The 17,272-nt window shown below is 37.3% G+C and overlaps 1 protein-coding gene across 1 annotated transcript in view; it reads left to right on the forward strand.

The window, feature by feature from the left end:
* LOC126100282 (histidine protein methyltransferase 1 homolog) overlaps nt 1-17,272 on the forward strand; it is a 62,813-nt gene that overhangs the window by 13,987 nt on the left and 31,554 nt on the right. Inside the window, exons 2-3 of the mRNA XM_049910882.1 lie at nt 1,620-1,792; nt 8,049-8,293. Coding sequence (XP_049766839.1) covers nt 1,620-1,792; nt 8,049-8,293 — 418 coding nt within the window. The remainder of the gene's footprint in view (nt 1-1,619; nt 1,793-8,048; nt 8,294-17,272) is intronic.

The raw sequence follows: 17,272 nt of genomic DNA on the forward strand, positions 1-17,272 counted from the left end.
AGATAATTGTTTATGTATAACATTTTGCTCTGCAAAGCACGAAGAACATGACTGTAAGTAAAACTGGCTCACATCTGTACTAATTGCATGCACCACTGTTATGAGACTTGTGTTACTTCTAAAGATTATTGCAATTATATTTAGCTTGGCTTTTTGTACAGACATTTTTAGTTTTTCCTTTGTCTGCAATACATTGTTTGGTTTTGTTGTTTTCACCAGTATGGTGTATAACTGTACCCTTCATTTTGTTACAAGTAAACTTTTTTCTCCAAGGTATATTTTCTTATTGGATTCCCAGATTTCCATTTACTGCTTAACTTATGATGCGAAATATGTATCTCACCTATTTTTCCTCTTAGTATTGACGTGGATAGACAACGAATGTTTCTCTGTTCTGGTCTAATTCATCAGTAATGGCTTGGTCATCATACATATCATTAATTTTTTACTTCGATGAATTCCTCTGTCAACTTGATTCTGTTTTATATGTTGTGCACTTTTGGCACATCTGTATTTGAAAAAGAAAGTGTACTTTTGACCAGTTTTAGTATGAGCTGTGATCTTTCATGGATATTTCATTTCATTTGATTTTCTGTAATGAAGACGCAGTCACCAGTTTGTCATCTGGTATAGTAACTGACAGAAGATTCACACTTTCTAGTTAGCAGCCACAGAATTACAGGTGAATATATATTTGATGTTTTTCAATTTGTGTTGAGAAAAATACATCACCAATACTGACAAAATAGTGTGGATGTGCAACCACATGTTAGTGTGAATGTTGAATGGGTTTTCTTCTTAGTACTAAAGACAACATCAAATAAAGGAAATTTGAAGTATAATTTTCACTCTGCAGTGGATTGTGCACTGAGTTGAAACTTCCTGGCTGTGTCGGTCATGGGCTAGAACCTGGGACATTTGCCTTTTGTGGGCAAATGCTGTAGCAACTAACCTACCCAAACAGAACTTATGACCTGAATGAGATTTTCACTCTGCAGCGGAGTGTGCGCTGATATGAAACTTGCTGGCAGATTAAAACTGTGTGCCCGACCGAGACTCGAACTTGGGACCTTTGCCTTTCGCGGGCAAGTGCTCTGCCATCTGAGCTACCGAAGCACGACTCACGCCCGGTCCTCACAGCTTTACTTCTGCCAGTATCTTGTCTCCTACCTTCCAAACTTTACAGAAGCAAAGGCCCTGAGTTCGAGTCTTGGTCGGGCACACAGTTTTAATCTGCCAGGAAGTTTCAACTTATGACCTGTCCCCACAGTTTAACTCCCTCAGTACCTCTTCTCCTACCTTCTAAACTTAATGGTTTTGTCCCCATACCTTGTGAGTAAAGCACTTCTGGATAAAAGGATAGTGTATAGAAGTGACTTAGCCACAGCCTGGGGCATTGTTTCCTGAATGAATTTTCACTCTGCAGTGGAGAGCGCGCAGATTTGAAACTTCCTGGTAGGAAGCCAGTGTGAAAGTAGATCAATCAATGTATATATTTTAGGATACAGTCAAAATTCAGAAAATATGACTCTCTTTAGTAGCTGACGTGCTCTTATCTCCAGCTGCAAATGCTAAATTTTACAATGCCTGTATTGCTTGCTTTGTTATTTGTGTTTTAGGTGGACTGAAGGTATGGGAATGTACATTTGATTTAGTCAGATACCTTGAGAATGAAATAAAAGATGCAAAAATTGATTTTGATGGGAAAGATGTTCTGGATCTCGGATGTGGACATGGTATACTGGGCATTTTTGCATTGCAGAAAGGAGCCAGAGTTCACTTTCAAGATTATGTGAGTATGCTGTGTCTGTCTTCATTTTATTTCACTGTTACAGGATGGCAAAAGTAAAACTGGTCCAAAAATTGTTCTGGCATTTCATGAGAATATTAGAAACAGTGATGAATGATTAGAAAGTGGGATGGACCCAACTAGTTGTGGGAGCAGCATTTGGCACATCAGCGTGTGAGAGGGGTGCATATGTAGACATGTGATAGCTACAGGCTGTTCGAATCATAGCTGCAGATGTGTTAGTGATGTGTTGAAATGGACAAAAAATGGTGTTGCTGATAAAACAGTGTGTGCTCATTGTTAAGTTCAAACTGTGGAAGTAATATTGAAGTGTTGTATTTTTATTATAATAACTTTTTAAATGACATTGTGATGCATCAAGTTGTAGGGGCCAGCAGCCAGCCAATGGTAGTTCTTTCTTTCATGCCACATGCTTGCTGTAGACATCGGCCATTTTGTAGGTACATGCAGAGCCTTGTTAAGTGTGGCTGACTGCACACTGATAACACTGTTCCCCGCCAGTGCAATCATAACATTATTTTATTTGTTCATTCACCAAGTTATTGTATTCAAGGTATACCGCGAGAGTTTAAGGGTGGAAGAGCATTGGTAAAAACCTCCATGAAAATCTGCAAGGAAAACTTAGTGGCAAAATGTTACAAAGCAGAACTGAACAAAAGCTGTAGCTAAAACAGATCTGATATCACGAAACATTGGTTAGATGAAATATAGCCTGCAGAAAATCCCACGGAAATCATAATATCGATTAGCTATGCCTATTGGAATTAAAAGATTATCACAGTAGAACAATACTGAAAAGAACCTGTGTCTTCATCGTTGGAAGTTTTCTGTTGACGAAGTATTTAAACTTTCAGACCAACTTGTGCCAGTTCATTCCTGCTATTAGTTTCTGAATGAAGATGTAGTATAGTGTAGTGTATAGTGTTTCTGATTGTTTCACCAAACTATTAATACTAGTGGTATGTTCAGAATCTGCTTTGATCCAGTCAAGGATCAGCTGACTGAAGATGAATGAGACACACTGAAACCCGCAGGACAGGACAGGCAGTTTAAACTGTGGAAAGGGGACAAAATAAGCGGCTGTCAGTTACACTCGAACATAAAACTTTATTTATTTGACCAAACATTAAAAAAAAAAAAAAAAAAAAAAAAAAACGTATTAATTTACCAGCTGAATGCGCCATACAGTCTCATGCCTTAAGGGCAAGACCACTTTAATTTAAAATTGACTGAAAGCCAATAACTTAAGACTCAAACCAAAATCAGAAATTTAAACGGCAGAAGGCCTTATCGTAAATCAGTTCTTTCAATTAGGCTGAAGGCCCAAACAATCTTACGCCTTAGGGGCAAAACAACCTTAATTTAAAAATCGGCTAGAAGCCATACAAATACAAACGACAAGAACAAATAAGAAAAGGCAGTACACCCAACGGCACTCAGAAGTTTCTGAGGGTCGGCCTTGAATTCAAACACTAATGCTCGTTTAAGTGAGACGAGCAGTCGTCCCATCCATTCTTGATCTGATGACAACCCAACCAATAGGCAGTCACCGGACCCACCGACAAGATAACCTCCACTCCACCCAACCAGCACACAACAGGGAGTTCAGTGGAACAACATACAAGGTATTGACGCCACAACCAATTATTCATTTAGTTGTCAAACTACTCACTTGCTGGACAGTGACAACACGATGAGGAAAATGCACTGCCTGAATTTACATCAACGGCCAGGGCAGGTAACCTGAACGTAAACGGCCACAAGGCAGAAGATTCCACTGGTGCACTTCAATTCAAAATAACCAAGCACAGTTAAACTCCATTGGAGGGTGGCTAAAATTTGCCAACTTGAAAACACACGTTGTTGTTTGCGGGAATGTCCCAAATGCCGACAACGAAATCCAAACGACACAATGTGAACAGTCACAACTTGCTGGTAGATTAAGTTAAAACTCAACTTTCGTGTCCTGGATCGGTGAGCCATGGACCTCGTATCAATGGGAACAGCTCCACACACTCTGACCATATGTGGACGCTACCAGCGGCCTCGGCCAAACTACGCACCGCGGAGATTTCCTCGCTGTTCCATACCAACCGACCAACTGCTAGCACACAGCACAGCCGGAAACTATAAGCGCCAGGCCAAAGATAATACAAGGTGCAAATATCAATACACACTGCTGCTGCCAGTTGTGGAGAGAGAGCATAATCGCGATAACCACGGGAGACTAAACACAGAATAGCTATCAAGGTTTAATCCAATGCATAACATGAGCCTGCCACAGATCAGTGAATGCTTGTGTAGATATTTTCAAAAAGATGGAGCAATGGCACACACTGTACATGTGTGAGCCCATGAAGTGTTTGGTGAAGTGAGGACAGTCAGCAAAGACAGTAAAATTACCCTCTCTTCCAATATTGACTGTTCTTTCTTCCTGCAGTTTGTTTCTGTGCAGCAGTTTAAAGGGTCAGATGCACTCCTATAAACCACAAAAACTGGAAGCTACAGAAGAGAAATGAAAATGCTGTTGCTGCCAGCCCTTGGATACAGCTTCTAAAAGCATATCCTATAGTTTGATAAGTTGCACACAACACTACATCAGTGTCAACAGTGAACATTTCCAGCAACTTTTGCAAAGAGCTGTTCTAATTTTAATTAACTGGGGTAATTTATTTTGTGTCACAGTAACAAACATTTTGACCATCCTAAAAATATGATAAGACATCTTTTCCTCCTACAAAACTGCCAAAAATTTGTTACAAATGCTGTAAATTCTCTTTTGTGTTGTTTATGGTATATGGTTTTTAATGATACTTCATATTTGCATTGCTTGAAATTGTTTCAAAATACCAAGCATAGCACACTTAATGAATCCTTTTCCCTCACTGTCATTGCTGTTACAGTTATATGTTCTGTTGACGGTTTGTATCATAGATTGAAGGTATTTATGTGCTATTGTTGTGGCTATTTGAATGGTCCAATTCTCAAAGTTTATTCCTCTCCCCGTCAAGAGTGACATAAGTGTCATGTACTGATTGTCTTGGTGGCACTAGAGTTCATGGGAAGTGTAATAACCTTCGAGGTAGCCATTCAAATGACCAAACAGCACAAAACTCCTCTTATTCGTTACATTTTTAATTTGATAATCAGGGGCAAAAAACTACCATGGTCATATATCAATAAATATTAGTGACTATTGTATTGCTTAAAATGTCAGTTAAGTGATTGTTGCTTAACATAAGCAGGGTAATCAATAAGCCAAAAATTGATTATTTCAGGACACTCCTCAGAGACATTCACTGGACTGATGTTTACAGTGCTCATGGCATGAATGAAAAATATAACACTTTTGCTAATAAAGTGCTTACCTTATTCGAATACTGTTTTCCCACAAAACTTACCAAGGTTAGAGCAAAGTCTACAAAGAAGCCATGGATTACTCAAGGAATAGGGTATCTTGTAAAACAAAAAGAAGACTGTATCTGTCAATCCAAAACAGTTCCGATGTTGATGCTATAGTATATTACAAGAAATACTGCAAAATATTAAAGACTGTAATATGGACGTCAAAGCAAATATATTACAAGGAAAAAAAGATAGTCATATCAGATAACAAAATAAAGACAATATGGGATATAGTGAAGGAGGAGACCGGTAGAACCAGACATGAAGAGGAACAAATAGCATTAAGAGTAAATGATACATTGGTGACAGATGTGTATAGTGTTTCAGAACTTTTTAACAAACATTTTATAACTGTTACTGAAAAGATGGGGTTGTCAGGTTCGGTAGATGCTGCTATGGAATACCTCAGACCAGACATTTCAAGTAACTTCCATAATATGAATTTGACCCTCACTACCCCAACAGAAATAATGTCCATCATAAAATCTGTAAAATCAAAAACATCTAGTGGGCATGATGAAATATCAACAAAGTTAATTAAAGAATGTGATTCTGAGCTAAGTAACATATTAAGCTATCTGTGTAACCAGTCGTTTATCAGTGGAATATTTCCTGAATGGTTGAAATATGCTGAAGTTAAGCCATTGTTTAAGAAGGGAGATGAAGAAATAGTATCAAATTTCTGTCCAATTTCACTGTTGCCAGCATTCTCAAAAATTTTAGAAAAAGTAATGTACGGTCGGCTTTATAACCATCTTATCTCAAATAACATACTGTCAAAGTCACAGTTTGGATTTCTAAAAGGTTCTGATATTGAGAAGGCTACCTACACCTACAATGAAAATGTGCTTAATTCATTCGACAAAAAATTGCAGGCAACTGGTATATTTTGTGATCCGTCAAAGGCATTTGACTGTGTAAATCACAATATCCTTTTAAGTAAATTAGAATACTATAGTGTAACAGGAAATGCTGCAAAATGGTTCAAATCTTATATCTCTGGCAAGAAACAAAGGGTGTTATTAGGAGAGAGACATGTATCAAGCTATGAGGCATTATCCAACTGGGAATTAATTACATGTGGGGTGCCACAAGGTTCCATTTTGGGGCCCTTACTTTTTCTTGTGAATATCAATGACCTTTCAGCAGTAACATTACCAGATGCCAAGTTCGTTTTGTTTGCCGATGATACAAACATTGCAATAAATAGCAAATCAAGTGTAGTCTTAGAAAGATCAGCTAATAAAATATTTGTGGACATTAATCACTGGTTCCTAGCCAATTTCTTGTCACTAAACTTTGAAAAAACACACTACATGCAGTTCAGGACTTGTAAGGGGTATCCCACGAGTATATGTCTAAAATATAATGACAAGAAGATAGAAGAAGTGGACAGTGTTAAATTCTTGGTATTACAGCTAGATAATAAATTCAACTGGGAGGAGCACACCAAAGAACTGCTGAAGCGTCTTAACAAATCTCTGTTTGCAATGTGAATTTTGTCAGACATAGGGGATATAGAAATGAAAAAGCTGGCATATTATGCTTACTTTCATTCCATAATGCCATATGGGATTATTTTTGGGGTAATTAATCAAACCAAGCTAAAGTTTTCCGGGCACAAGAACGTGCAGTAGGAGTTATATGTGGTGTGAACTCAAGAACATCCTGCAGAAGCCTGTTTAGGGAACTAGGGATACTAACTACTGCGTCCCAATATATTTATTCCTTAATGAAATTTGTCATTAAAAATATATCACTTTTTCAAACCAACAGCTCAATTCATGGAATCAATACTAGAAATAAGAATAATCTTCACAAGGATTTAAAGTCACTTAGTCTTGTACAAAAAGGTGTGCATTATTCAGGAACACACATTTTCAATAACTTGCCAGCAGCCATAAAAAGCTTAACAACCAATGAAATTCAGTTTAAGAGAGGCCTAAAGGATTTATTGGTGGCCAACTCCTTCTACTCCATTGATGAATTTCTCAGTAAAACCAACTGATTTGTTCTGCACAATTTCAGTGCAGTAATGTGTCCGTTGTAAATGTGTGTGTGTGTGTGTGTGTGTGTGTGTGTAAGTACAATCTAACTTCTGCACCATTTCAGTGCAGTAATGTGTTCATTGTAAATAAGTATTATAGTAGTTGTATTACATGTTCATTACCTTATAAATAAATAAAAAACTTTTTAATTTTAAATTCAGTGCATTAGTATTTTGTAAAATGACTCTTTCATATAGTGTTCATTATGAAAATGATGATCATTCCACTTGGGACCTGTGGGATGGTACATTAGCTTATTTGTTGTAGTTGTAAATATTTGTCATGTATTGTTGTTTTTCTGACATGTTCCACATCCTGGAGGACCTCCTGACTGCGGATCAATTGGAATGAAAGTAAATCTAATCTAATGTAATCTAGGGCTTGTGCAGCCAAACATTTACAGGAAACATTCTCTTGTAATATCAGAATAAATGTAGTTTCTGCAAATGCCAAAGTTGGATATTATGTCATATCTGGGATAGATTCACAGGAACTTATGTAAGAATAATTGAACCTTTGTGTCCACATTCTTGAATAGTTGACAAACACTAATACTGTATAAAAAAAAAAAAAAAAAAAAAAAAAAAAAAAAAAAAAAAAAATGAAATGAGCAAGATGGGTCTCTGGAGTTTTAAATTGCTGGAACAATATTTTTAATTGATTACTGGACCAGTGTAGAAACAAATAACAAGTGTTATAATTTTAACAATTGTTTACATTTATTTATGTTTGTACTTCCTTGAGTAGTTTGTTCACTGTTCTGCATTTTTTAATTACAATTTCAGAATAAGAGTGTGCTTTCTTCAGTAACAATTCAAAATATCATGTTGAACTTCCCACACAAGGAATGGAAAAATAAACTTAACTTGTGCAGATTCTTCAGTGGAGATTGGGAGTCATTCTTACAGTTGGTTAAGGAAGAAGGACAGAAATATGACATAATTTTGTCATCTGAAACAATATATAATCCACAAAATCAGCAGAAACTATGCTCAGTGTTTAAGAAGACACTGAACAGTAGTGGAACTGTGTATCCTTCAATTTCTAAAATATAATAAATAAAACCTTTAATGTATCAAATTATATTTAATGAAGCATTAGAAATTAGTATATGATTTGTGTGTGTGTGTGTGTGTGTGTGTGTGTGTGTGTGTGTGTGTGTTTATGTAAGGTTCAGTCTGCAGTCAGTTGCATGATTTTTTCTGTTGCTTCTTATTCCTTTCATTTCTGGCATCATTCTTGTATGAATGTTGTTTGGAGTCCTTGTTAAACTGTATTGAAGATCTTTACATAACTGGAATGTCTAGCATATTGATTAGGTTTTAGAACTATTTGTATTGATATCTTTCTGGTTTTTTCCCTTTCATTTTACTGTATGATAACCACAATCATAATTGTTTATGACCAAAGAGGCATCTGGGATAAAACATTACGTCTACATTTATGCTCTGCGAAATACCAAATGGTGTGAAGTGGAGGGTATATTGTGAACAAGTGTCATTATTTCCCCTCTGTTCACAAAAGATGCACAGTCTGTGTATGAACATCAATTACTTTAATTTTAACTTAATTTTCATCTTGTGACATGTATGTGAGGTATAGTAACTTGTTTGTTTCCTCCCCTTTGGGGGGGAGTGTTCTCAGATTTTAAAAATAACTCTTTATCATGATGCACAGTGTCATTATTTTAGCACTCTCACAGGAATTACATGAGCATGTCTATAGCAGTATATCTATAACACACTTACTGTGACTAAATGAACCCAAATTCATCAGTCTTCTCAGAGTAGCCCTTTCACCCAGCTTCATCATTTATTTGTTGGAGACATTTACTCTCTGTCTTACCATACCGTTTTGTCTTCTATGCCTCCCTTTAGTACTATGGAAGTGATTTCCTGATGTCTTAACACATATCTTATCATTGTGTCCCTTTGTCTAGTCATAGTTGCACACAATGCATTGTGTTACTATAGTCTGTAAATGTAAAAAGTAAACAAGAAAAGAAAAAGTTATTCTTGTCATTCACGTGTTTTGCTTTGGTACATAATGTCTGTTGAAAACACATTTATCACCGTTTAACAGAGATTTCAGATTTTTAGTTGTTGCTTTATGTTGTGTCACAGTATGTAATACTTAAACTTAATGTGATCCTTGGCAGCAAAATTACAAAACAGCGTAAGTTTTTTTGTCTTTTTGTTCTGCTGCAACATATCAGAAACTTGTTCCTTATTATGGGATATAGGTTCTTTTATGCAAAACACTGTTTTTTTCTTATTGCTCTAACATGTTTCAGCACCTCTGTGCCATCATAAGTGTGTTTTGTTTATTGGACAACTGCAAAAGTGAACAGATTTTAGATTGTAACTGATCTAACAAAATGAGGCCCAAAGACAATTTTTTTGTTTGTTTTGTTCTTACCTTGATTTTACATTATATAGGTTTGCAGGACTCACTTGTCATCTGCAAACCAAACAATGTAAACATGAATTTTATTGTCGAGTTAACCTATCCCTTGATTAAAAAAAAATCATTTCGGTGTGGCAACATGTTTTGTGTACTTATATGTTATTCACATTTTGTTGTGACTAGTCCTTCTTCTTATTCATTCTGAGGACACTGCATTCACATATTAAATATACTTTGCATATTTTTGGTTTTGTAATTGCCTTTCCATTTTGCGAAATGCAGTGTACACGATGTTGTTGTGTGTCCTAACCCCATTGGCGATCATTTGTTCCCGAGTGAGACTGGTGCAGAATTTTATTTTTGTTTACTTTTTTCTATCCCTTTTGTGTGTATGTGTGTGTAAGCTCCTTTAGCTGCTATTTGTGTTGCCTAAGTTCCTTTAATGCTTTAAATAAGGTGCCTTTACAGAATGTTGTGGCATAGGCTTTGGATGGATTTTAGTATTTTTAAGTCTTTTTGCTATTGTAGATGGATGGTGGTTATGGGCTATTAGGTGGTCAGCAAATGTGCTATGGGTGCTGTTACTTTTTGGGGCTCTGAGGTGTTCTGAGTATCTTGTTTTAAAGTGCCTGCATGTTTGTCCTATGTATACTATTGGCAAGTGTTGCATTTGAGTTCATATATTCCTGATCTGTTGAATTTATTTGTGGCTGTCTGCTGTGTTCTGAGTTTTTTGTGTGTTGTGTTGTCTGTCCTGTATTCTGTTTGAAATCCCTGTTTCTTCAATATTTTGCCTATTCTGTGGACAATTTTGCTATTGTAGGTGAGTATGTGCCATTTTCTTTTTTGTGTGTGGCGTAGTGTTGTGTCTTGTATGTGGTCATTGTTTGTGGTCATTGTTTGTGTATTATGTTGTGTAAGGTTTTGTGTGGGTATGGTGCATTCATTCTTTTTCCGTTTACAAATTTCTTGGTTTAATTTACATGTTGTATTGGTCTTGTAAACATTTTCCTCTGCTATTTGTTTTATTGTGTTTAGCACCCGCGTGTAACTGTTTGCTTATGGGTGTTAAGTTCAGTCTGTCGAGCATGAATCTGAAGCTTGCTTTCTTTGTGTGCCACCAGGAGGTTTGATAGATTGTGAAGAATGGTGGTACTTGTGGTTATTGGTTTTGTGAACCTCATGAAGTCATAGGTTTTGTTTGATTTTTATATGGTGAGATCCAGAAAATTTAGTGTTCTGTCGGTTTCTGTTTATAATATGATTTGAAGTTTTTGGTGTAAGTTGTTTATTTCATTGTGTAGAAGTTCTATGTGTGTTTGTGGTTCATCAGTCAGGCAGTTATGTCATCAATGTAACAGTGCTAGTAGACAACTTTGTACTTTCTTAGTTTTATTATGTGTGTGAACAGAAAGACCAATGTTTACAAAACAGAAGTAGCTTATTGTCATCTGAAGCTAAAAAGCAATGGCAGTTTACAACTTCCACATGTGAATAGTAATTAATTTAAAAGCTCAGGTGATGAGTTTTTAACTAAAGATGTATCAAACCTTGTTTCTTAGCGTTTCCCTTCATGAAAGTTTTCATTTAGTCAGTTAGATTACTTACACTTCAAAAAGATGTCTATTTCTAGCCATAGTGTTTACTCGGTTTCAATATGGTGTCTGATGCAAATCAAAGGAACCACCCTCTGTTTTCCTTACTGTAAACGCTGTATTCTGTGCCCTGATTGTACAAAGTTTATGTTTACAAACCCCCTCTGCCTTTACCAGTGGCCTTGCGAATCTACACCAATGCCCCCATGAAGCAGGGTGGCTTGTGTATCCGAACAAAACAGATAACTGTACTGTAGATACAACCAGAACAGAGGAGTATGTGTAGCCAGACTAACTCGAGGTTCTTGCAGAAGGCAAGCAGCCTTTGCTGTATGCAGGAGCAACAGTTTGAACCTACAGCCACTGCTTTTCCTGAGGTCGTGCAGCTCTACTGCAAGACTTAATACTGATGACATTCTTTTGGATAAAATATTCCATGGTAAAATAGTTCCACATTCAGATCTCTACTCAGGAGTATGTCATTGCCAAAAAACTGGGAACCTATGAGTTGAAGTGTGAATTGGGAGATCCCTTAATTGTGGAGGTATGTTAGAGAATTTAAAAAGGGAAATAGATAGCTTGAACTTAGGTTTAGTGACAATTTTCGAAGTGCAATGGCAGGAAGAACATTACTTTTGGTCAAACAATGGAAAATCCAGGATTGAATGTAACAATATTATGAGAAGGAAAGTTGCCACTCACCATAAAGCAGAGATGCTGAGTCACAGATAGACACAACAAAAAGACTCTCACAATAGCTTTCGGCCCTTAAGGCCTTCGTCAACAGTACACACACGCAGACACTCACTCATGCAAATGCAACTCACACACACAACTGCAGTTGCCTGAGACTGCAGTTGTGTGTGTGAGTTGTGTTTGCATGAGTGCGTGGGTGTGTGTGTATGTCTGTCTATTGTTGACAAAGGCCTTAACAGCCGAAAGCTAAAATTGTGAGAGTCTTTTTGTTGTGCCTATCTGCAACTCAGCATCTCCGTTGTATGGTGAGTGGCAACTTCCCTTCTCATATTATTACTTTTGGTCAGTTGAGTACAGGACCAAAAATACAAGTTCGAATAGGGATAATGAAGGAGTAGGTCTGATAATGAATAACATAATTAATTCATTAGTGAAGGGAAGGAAGACATGAAGCCAACACCCACAGTCGTACAAGTTTATATGCCTACTTGCTCTGCAAATTATGAAGAGACTAAAAGAATGTATTATGAGGTAAAATAAATTATTCAGATAGAGAAGACAAAAATTTGTGATGGGTGACTGGAATTCAATAGTAGGCAAAGGAAGAAGGAAAAATAGTAGGAGAACATGAACTGGGGGAAAGGAATGAAAGAGAAAGCCAGCTGGTAGAATTTTGCATAGAGAATAACTTAATTATTACTAACACTTGGTGTAAAAATCATGTACGAGGTGGAATCCAAAATTTTCAGGACTGTTGCCGTCATATGGAAAGTAGGAGTAGTAGATCTTTGCACTTATAGGTGGTGAGAGCTGCAGGCGAGAGCTGCATATCTGATGAGTCAGTGTGCTGTGTGGCGTTCAGCTGGGAGGACATGTTGCGTGTCCACAGTGATTTCCATAGTACTCTGTGTTTGGTGTGTGGTGATAATACAATGGATCAGTGAACAGAACGGCGTGTGTGTATCAAATTCTGTGCAGATCTCGGGAAAAGTGCTACGGAGACCCTTGCAATGATTCAACTGGATTTACGGTTATGACCCAGACACAAAGCAATAATTGTGCCAGTGGAAGATCCCGGGCTCTCCAAGACCCAAAAAAGCGAGACAGTTGAAGAGCAAAGTGAAGAGCATGATCATCATTTTCTTTGATACCAAGGGAATTGTGCACAAAGAATTCATCCCTCCCAACCAGACAGTGAATTCCGGGTATTACTGTGACTTTTGCGATGGCTCTATGAAAACGTGTGGCGACAACGGCCCGAACTTTGGCGTCAGTGGAACTGGCTGCTGCATCACGACAATGCGCCCTATCACATGTCCTTGCTCGCCAAGACCTTTTTGGCAAAGAACAACATGGCAGTTGTACCCTACCCACTGTACTCACCAGATTTGGCACCTCGCAACTTTGCGCTATTCCCAAAACTGAAACTCAAGTTGAAAGGCCATGGGTTTGACACTCTAGAGAGGATTCAAGAAGCATCGCTGGAGGTGATAAACACCCTCAAAGAACAGGACTTCCAGAAAATGTTTGACCAGTGGCAGAAGTGCTGGGACCAGTGTGTACATGCGGATGGGAACTACTTCGAGGGTGATGGTGACTGTTAGTCCAAAGGTAAGGTTTTCAATAGATGGTAGCACCAGTCCCGAAAATTTTGGATAGCACCTCATAAGAAGGTTGTATATGTGGAAGTTGCCTGATGACCCTGGAAGGTTTCAGATTCATTACATAATGGTAAGACAGAGATTTTGAAACTGGATGCTTAACTGAAGAACTTTTCCAGCGGCAGACGTGGAATCTGACCATAATTCATAGGTTATGAACTGCAGAGTGAAGCTGAAGAAATTATAAAATGTTCGGAAATTAAGAAGTTGGGCCATGGATAAATTGGAGGGGGGACTAGAGGTTGTTAGGAGTTTCAGAGGGAACATTAGGCATCTTTTTTCAGAGGGAACATTAGGCATCTTTTGACTGAAACAGGGGAAAGGAATACCGTAGAAGACAAATGAGTAACTTAGGCAGATGAAATAGTGAAGGCAATAGGAGATTAAATGGGTAAAAACACAAGGCGTAGCAGAAATCATTGGATAACAGAGGGAGTATTGAATTTAATTGGTAAAATTAGAAAATATTAAAATAGATCAAATCAAGTAGGTTCAAGGTAGTACAGATATTTAAAAATGAGATTGACAGAAAATACAAAATGGAAAAACAGGAATGGATAAATAACAAATACAAGGCTGCAGAATCATGCATGATTGGGGAAAGATAAGAGGCCACATATTAGGAAATAAGAGAGAAGAAATTTACAGAAAAGAGAAGCAGCTGTGTGAACATTAAGAACTCTCAATTTTGGTCAAGTTTTGCAAGGCAGATCTATACTGAAAACAAAGAGACACATGTCTCAGCTTTTTCTAGACACTCCCTACTTTTTGAAAAAGTTGATGGCAGGAACTGTATTTTCAGTGATTGTCTAAAAACAAACATTTTTTATTAATATGATGTGGGGTCCAAAATTAATAATGTTCAAGTTATTGACGTTTTTGTGTTTTCATGCTGTAGCTAGGGTACCTGTCATTCTACGTGTCTAGCAGAGCGATATCGGTCGTCGAGCAGTTGAGGCATTAGACTACCAAACCACTGGTCCTTGTTCAATCTTGGTCATGGCTTTCTACCCATCCAATAGCTTTTGCAGTGTCTCTGATAACATTCTGATCATCGGAATACTTTTCTTTGCATTTTTTTGAAGTAAAACATTGGGAGGTGTGATTAATAATGAAATAAATATGTAAAATGTATTGACAGGTATTTTCATCGTGATACATACACCTAAAATATATAATTGCGTAATTCTAACTGATGGTTTATTCAAGAGTGTTCTTGCAATCAGTAGGGTGAATTGTCATAGAAACAGGCAAATCACAAATATTTATTTCACCAAGTGCAATACATGAACGAAATCTTGCCACATTGACATTTTTTCTGGTACAATGTGTGTAGAAAACTTATCTGAATCATGTTGCTAAAAACACATCTATCAGATATCAATTTGTAAGTGTACCAAGCTTATAAAAGCATATCTCGAAAGACAGGCGTGGACAACTGGTTATGGACCACAGCATGAATTTTGATGGCATCTCCCTATCTTGTAATACTCTGATCTGCTGTGATATTGCGTGATTTTGAAGTTGTGCAACAAAATTCTTTGCCTGTTGGAAAAAATAAATATCACAATGTTGAGAAAGAGAGGTACATTTCAGTGGCATCACTTTCACAGTGTAGATGAGTTGAGCATCATCCTGTTGTAGCATGTAATGTCATGTGGTGAAAATAGTTGTCAGTACATTATATACACTTATATGATTATAAATCACACATCCTGATGTTTTATTTAAAAAAAAAGAGGGAATGAAATGTATTCAAATTATCGGAATGTTATCAGATACACTGAAAAAAATATCGAATGGAAAAAAGCTATGACCAAGAATCAAAGATGGAACTTGGCTTAGTAAACTAATGCTTCAGCTGCGCAACCACTGACCTTGCTCTGCTAGACACATAGAATGACAAGTACTCTAGCTTTGACATGAAAACAGAAAAACATTATTAACTTTGAACCTATATTATGTTAATGAAAAATGTTTGTTTTTGGATGATAATTCAATGTATTGCACTGAAAAAACAATTTTCCACCACAATCTTTAACCTATTTTTTTTTTAAACTAGGGAGCATCTAGCTACATGTTTCTCTTTATTTTCAATACAGAAATACAGAACATTCGTGCAAAACTTGATCAGAATTGGTGACCCACGTGTCAGACCCTCCCCTTGTCAGAGAGCAAGCCATTCATAAGCAAAGGAAGACAAGCTGAAAGGTGGAAGGAATATGTAGAAGGACTACACATGGGAAATGAAGGCAGTATTATACAAATGGAAAGAGGAAATAAAAGATGAGATGGGAGATATAATATTGTGTGAAGAATATGACAGAACACGGAAGGACCTAAGTCGCCCATCCAGACAGCTGTGTGCATTAGTGCGCCACTTTTGGCATAGGGGGATGCATGCTAGCCCAGGATCAGATCTTCCAGGTGGATCTACCATGACAGACTGTGTGCCAGCTAGCCTGGATGTCCTTTTTAGGCGATTTCCCGCATCTGAATAGCTGAATACTGGACTGGTACTTATGTCCCTGCCTCAGTTACACAATTAATGAACATTTATACATACTTTCATAGTAGATAATATTCGACAGAGGCAATTGGGGTACCACCCATTCTGCCCCAGGGGGAGGGGGTGTGGAGCCACCCTCTAGCAGTAACATGGCCAAATTCAAAAAATTAACATGCCGACCACAGATGATGGCTAGGAAAAAGAGCACAATGTAAGACCTAAGTGAAAAGAAGGTTCCTGGAGTTGCAGGCAATCCCCCAGAAATACTGAGTTTCTTGGGAGACCAGCCATGATAAAACTATTCCACCTGGTGTGTAAGATATATTGTGACAGACAAAATAGCCTCTGATTTAAAGAAAAATGTAATAATTCCAATTCCAATATGGACACTTGCTGACAGATATGAATATTACTGAACTATCAATTTATCAAGTCGTGCTTGCCAAACCGACACAAATTATTTTCAGAAGAATGGAGAGTCTGGTAGAATCCAACCTCAGGGAAGATTAGGTAGGTTCAGGATAAAAGTAGGAACACATTAGGATACTGAACCTATGACTGACTTTAGAAGATAGGTTGAATAAAATCAAATCTGCATTTGTAGATTTATAGAAAGCTTTTGAAAATGTTGACGGGAAAACATTCTTTGAAATTCTGAACATAGCAGGGATAACATACGGAGAGCAAAAACTTATCTAAAAATTATAAGGAAACAAGACTGCAGTTATAGTTGAAGGAGATGAAAAGGATGGAGTTGTTGTTGATAAGGCATTGAGGCATGGTTGTAGCCTACCCCAATGCTGTTCAATTGGGGCATTCAATGCAGTTAAGAAAACCAAGAAGAAATTTGGGGAGGGAATTAAAGTTAAGAGAGAAGAGCAGTTAAATGAAATGGCAATGTCTTGAAAACAGATTATAAGATGAACATCAATGAAAATAAAACAAGAGTAATGGGATGTAGTGAATTAATTCAAGTGACGCTGAAGGAATTAGATTAGATTAGACACTAAAAACTGTAAATGAGTTTTGCTATTTTGACAGCAAATAACTGATGGTGGCTGAAGTAGAGATGATATAAAATGCAGATTTGCAATAGTAAGAGAAGAAGAAATGGAGACTGTAGCAGGTTTGTCTATGCACGG

Source organism: Schistocerca cancellata, chromosome 9, assembly GCF_023864275.1.
Source record: "Schistocerca cancellata isolate TAMUIC-IGC-003103 chromosome 9, iqSchCanc2.1, whole genome shotgun sequence".
Classification (NCBI taxonomy): Eukaryota; Metazoa; Arthropoda; class Insecta; order Orthoptera; family Acrididae; genus Schistocerca; species Schistocerca cancellata.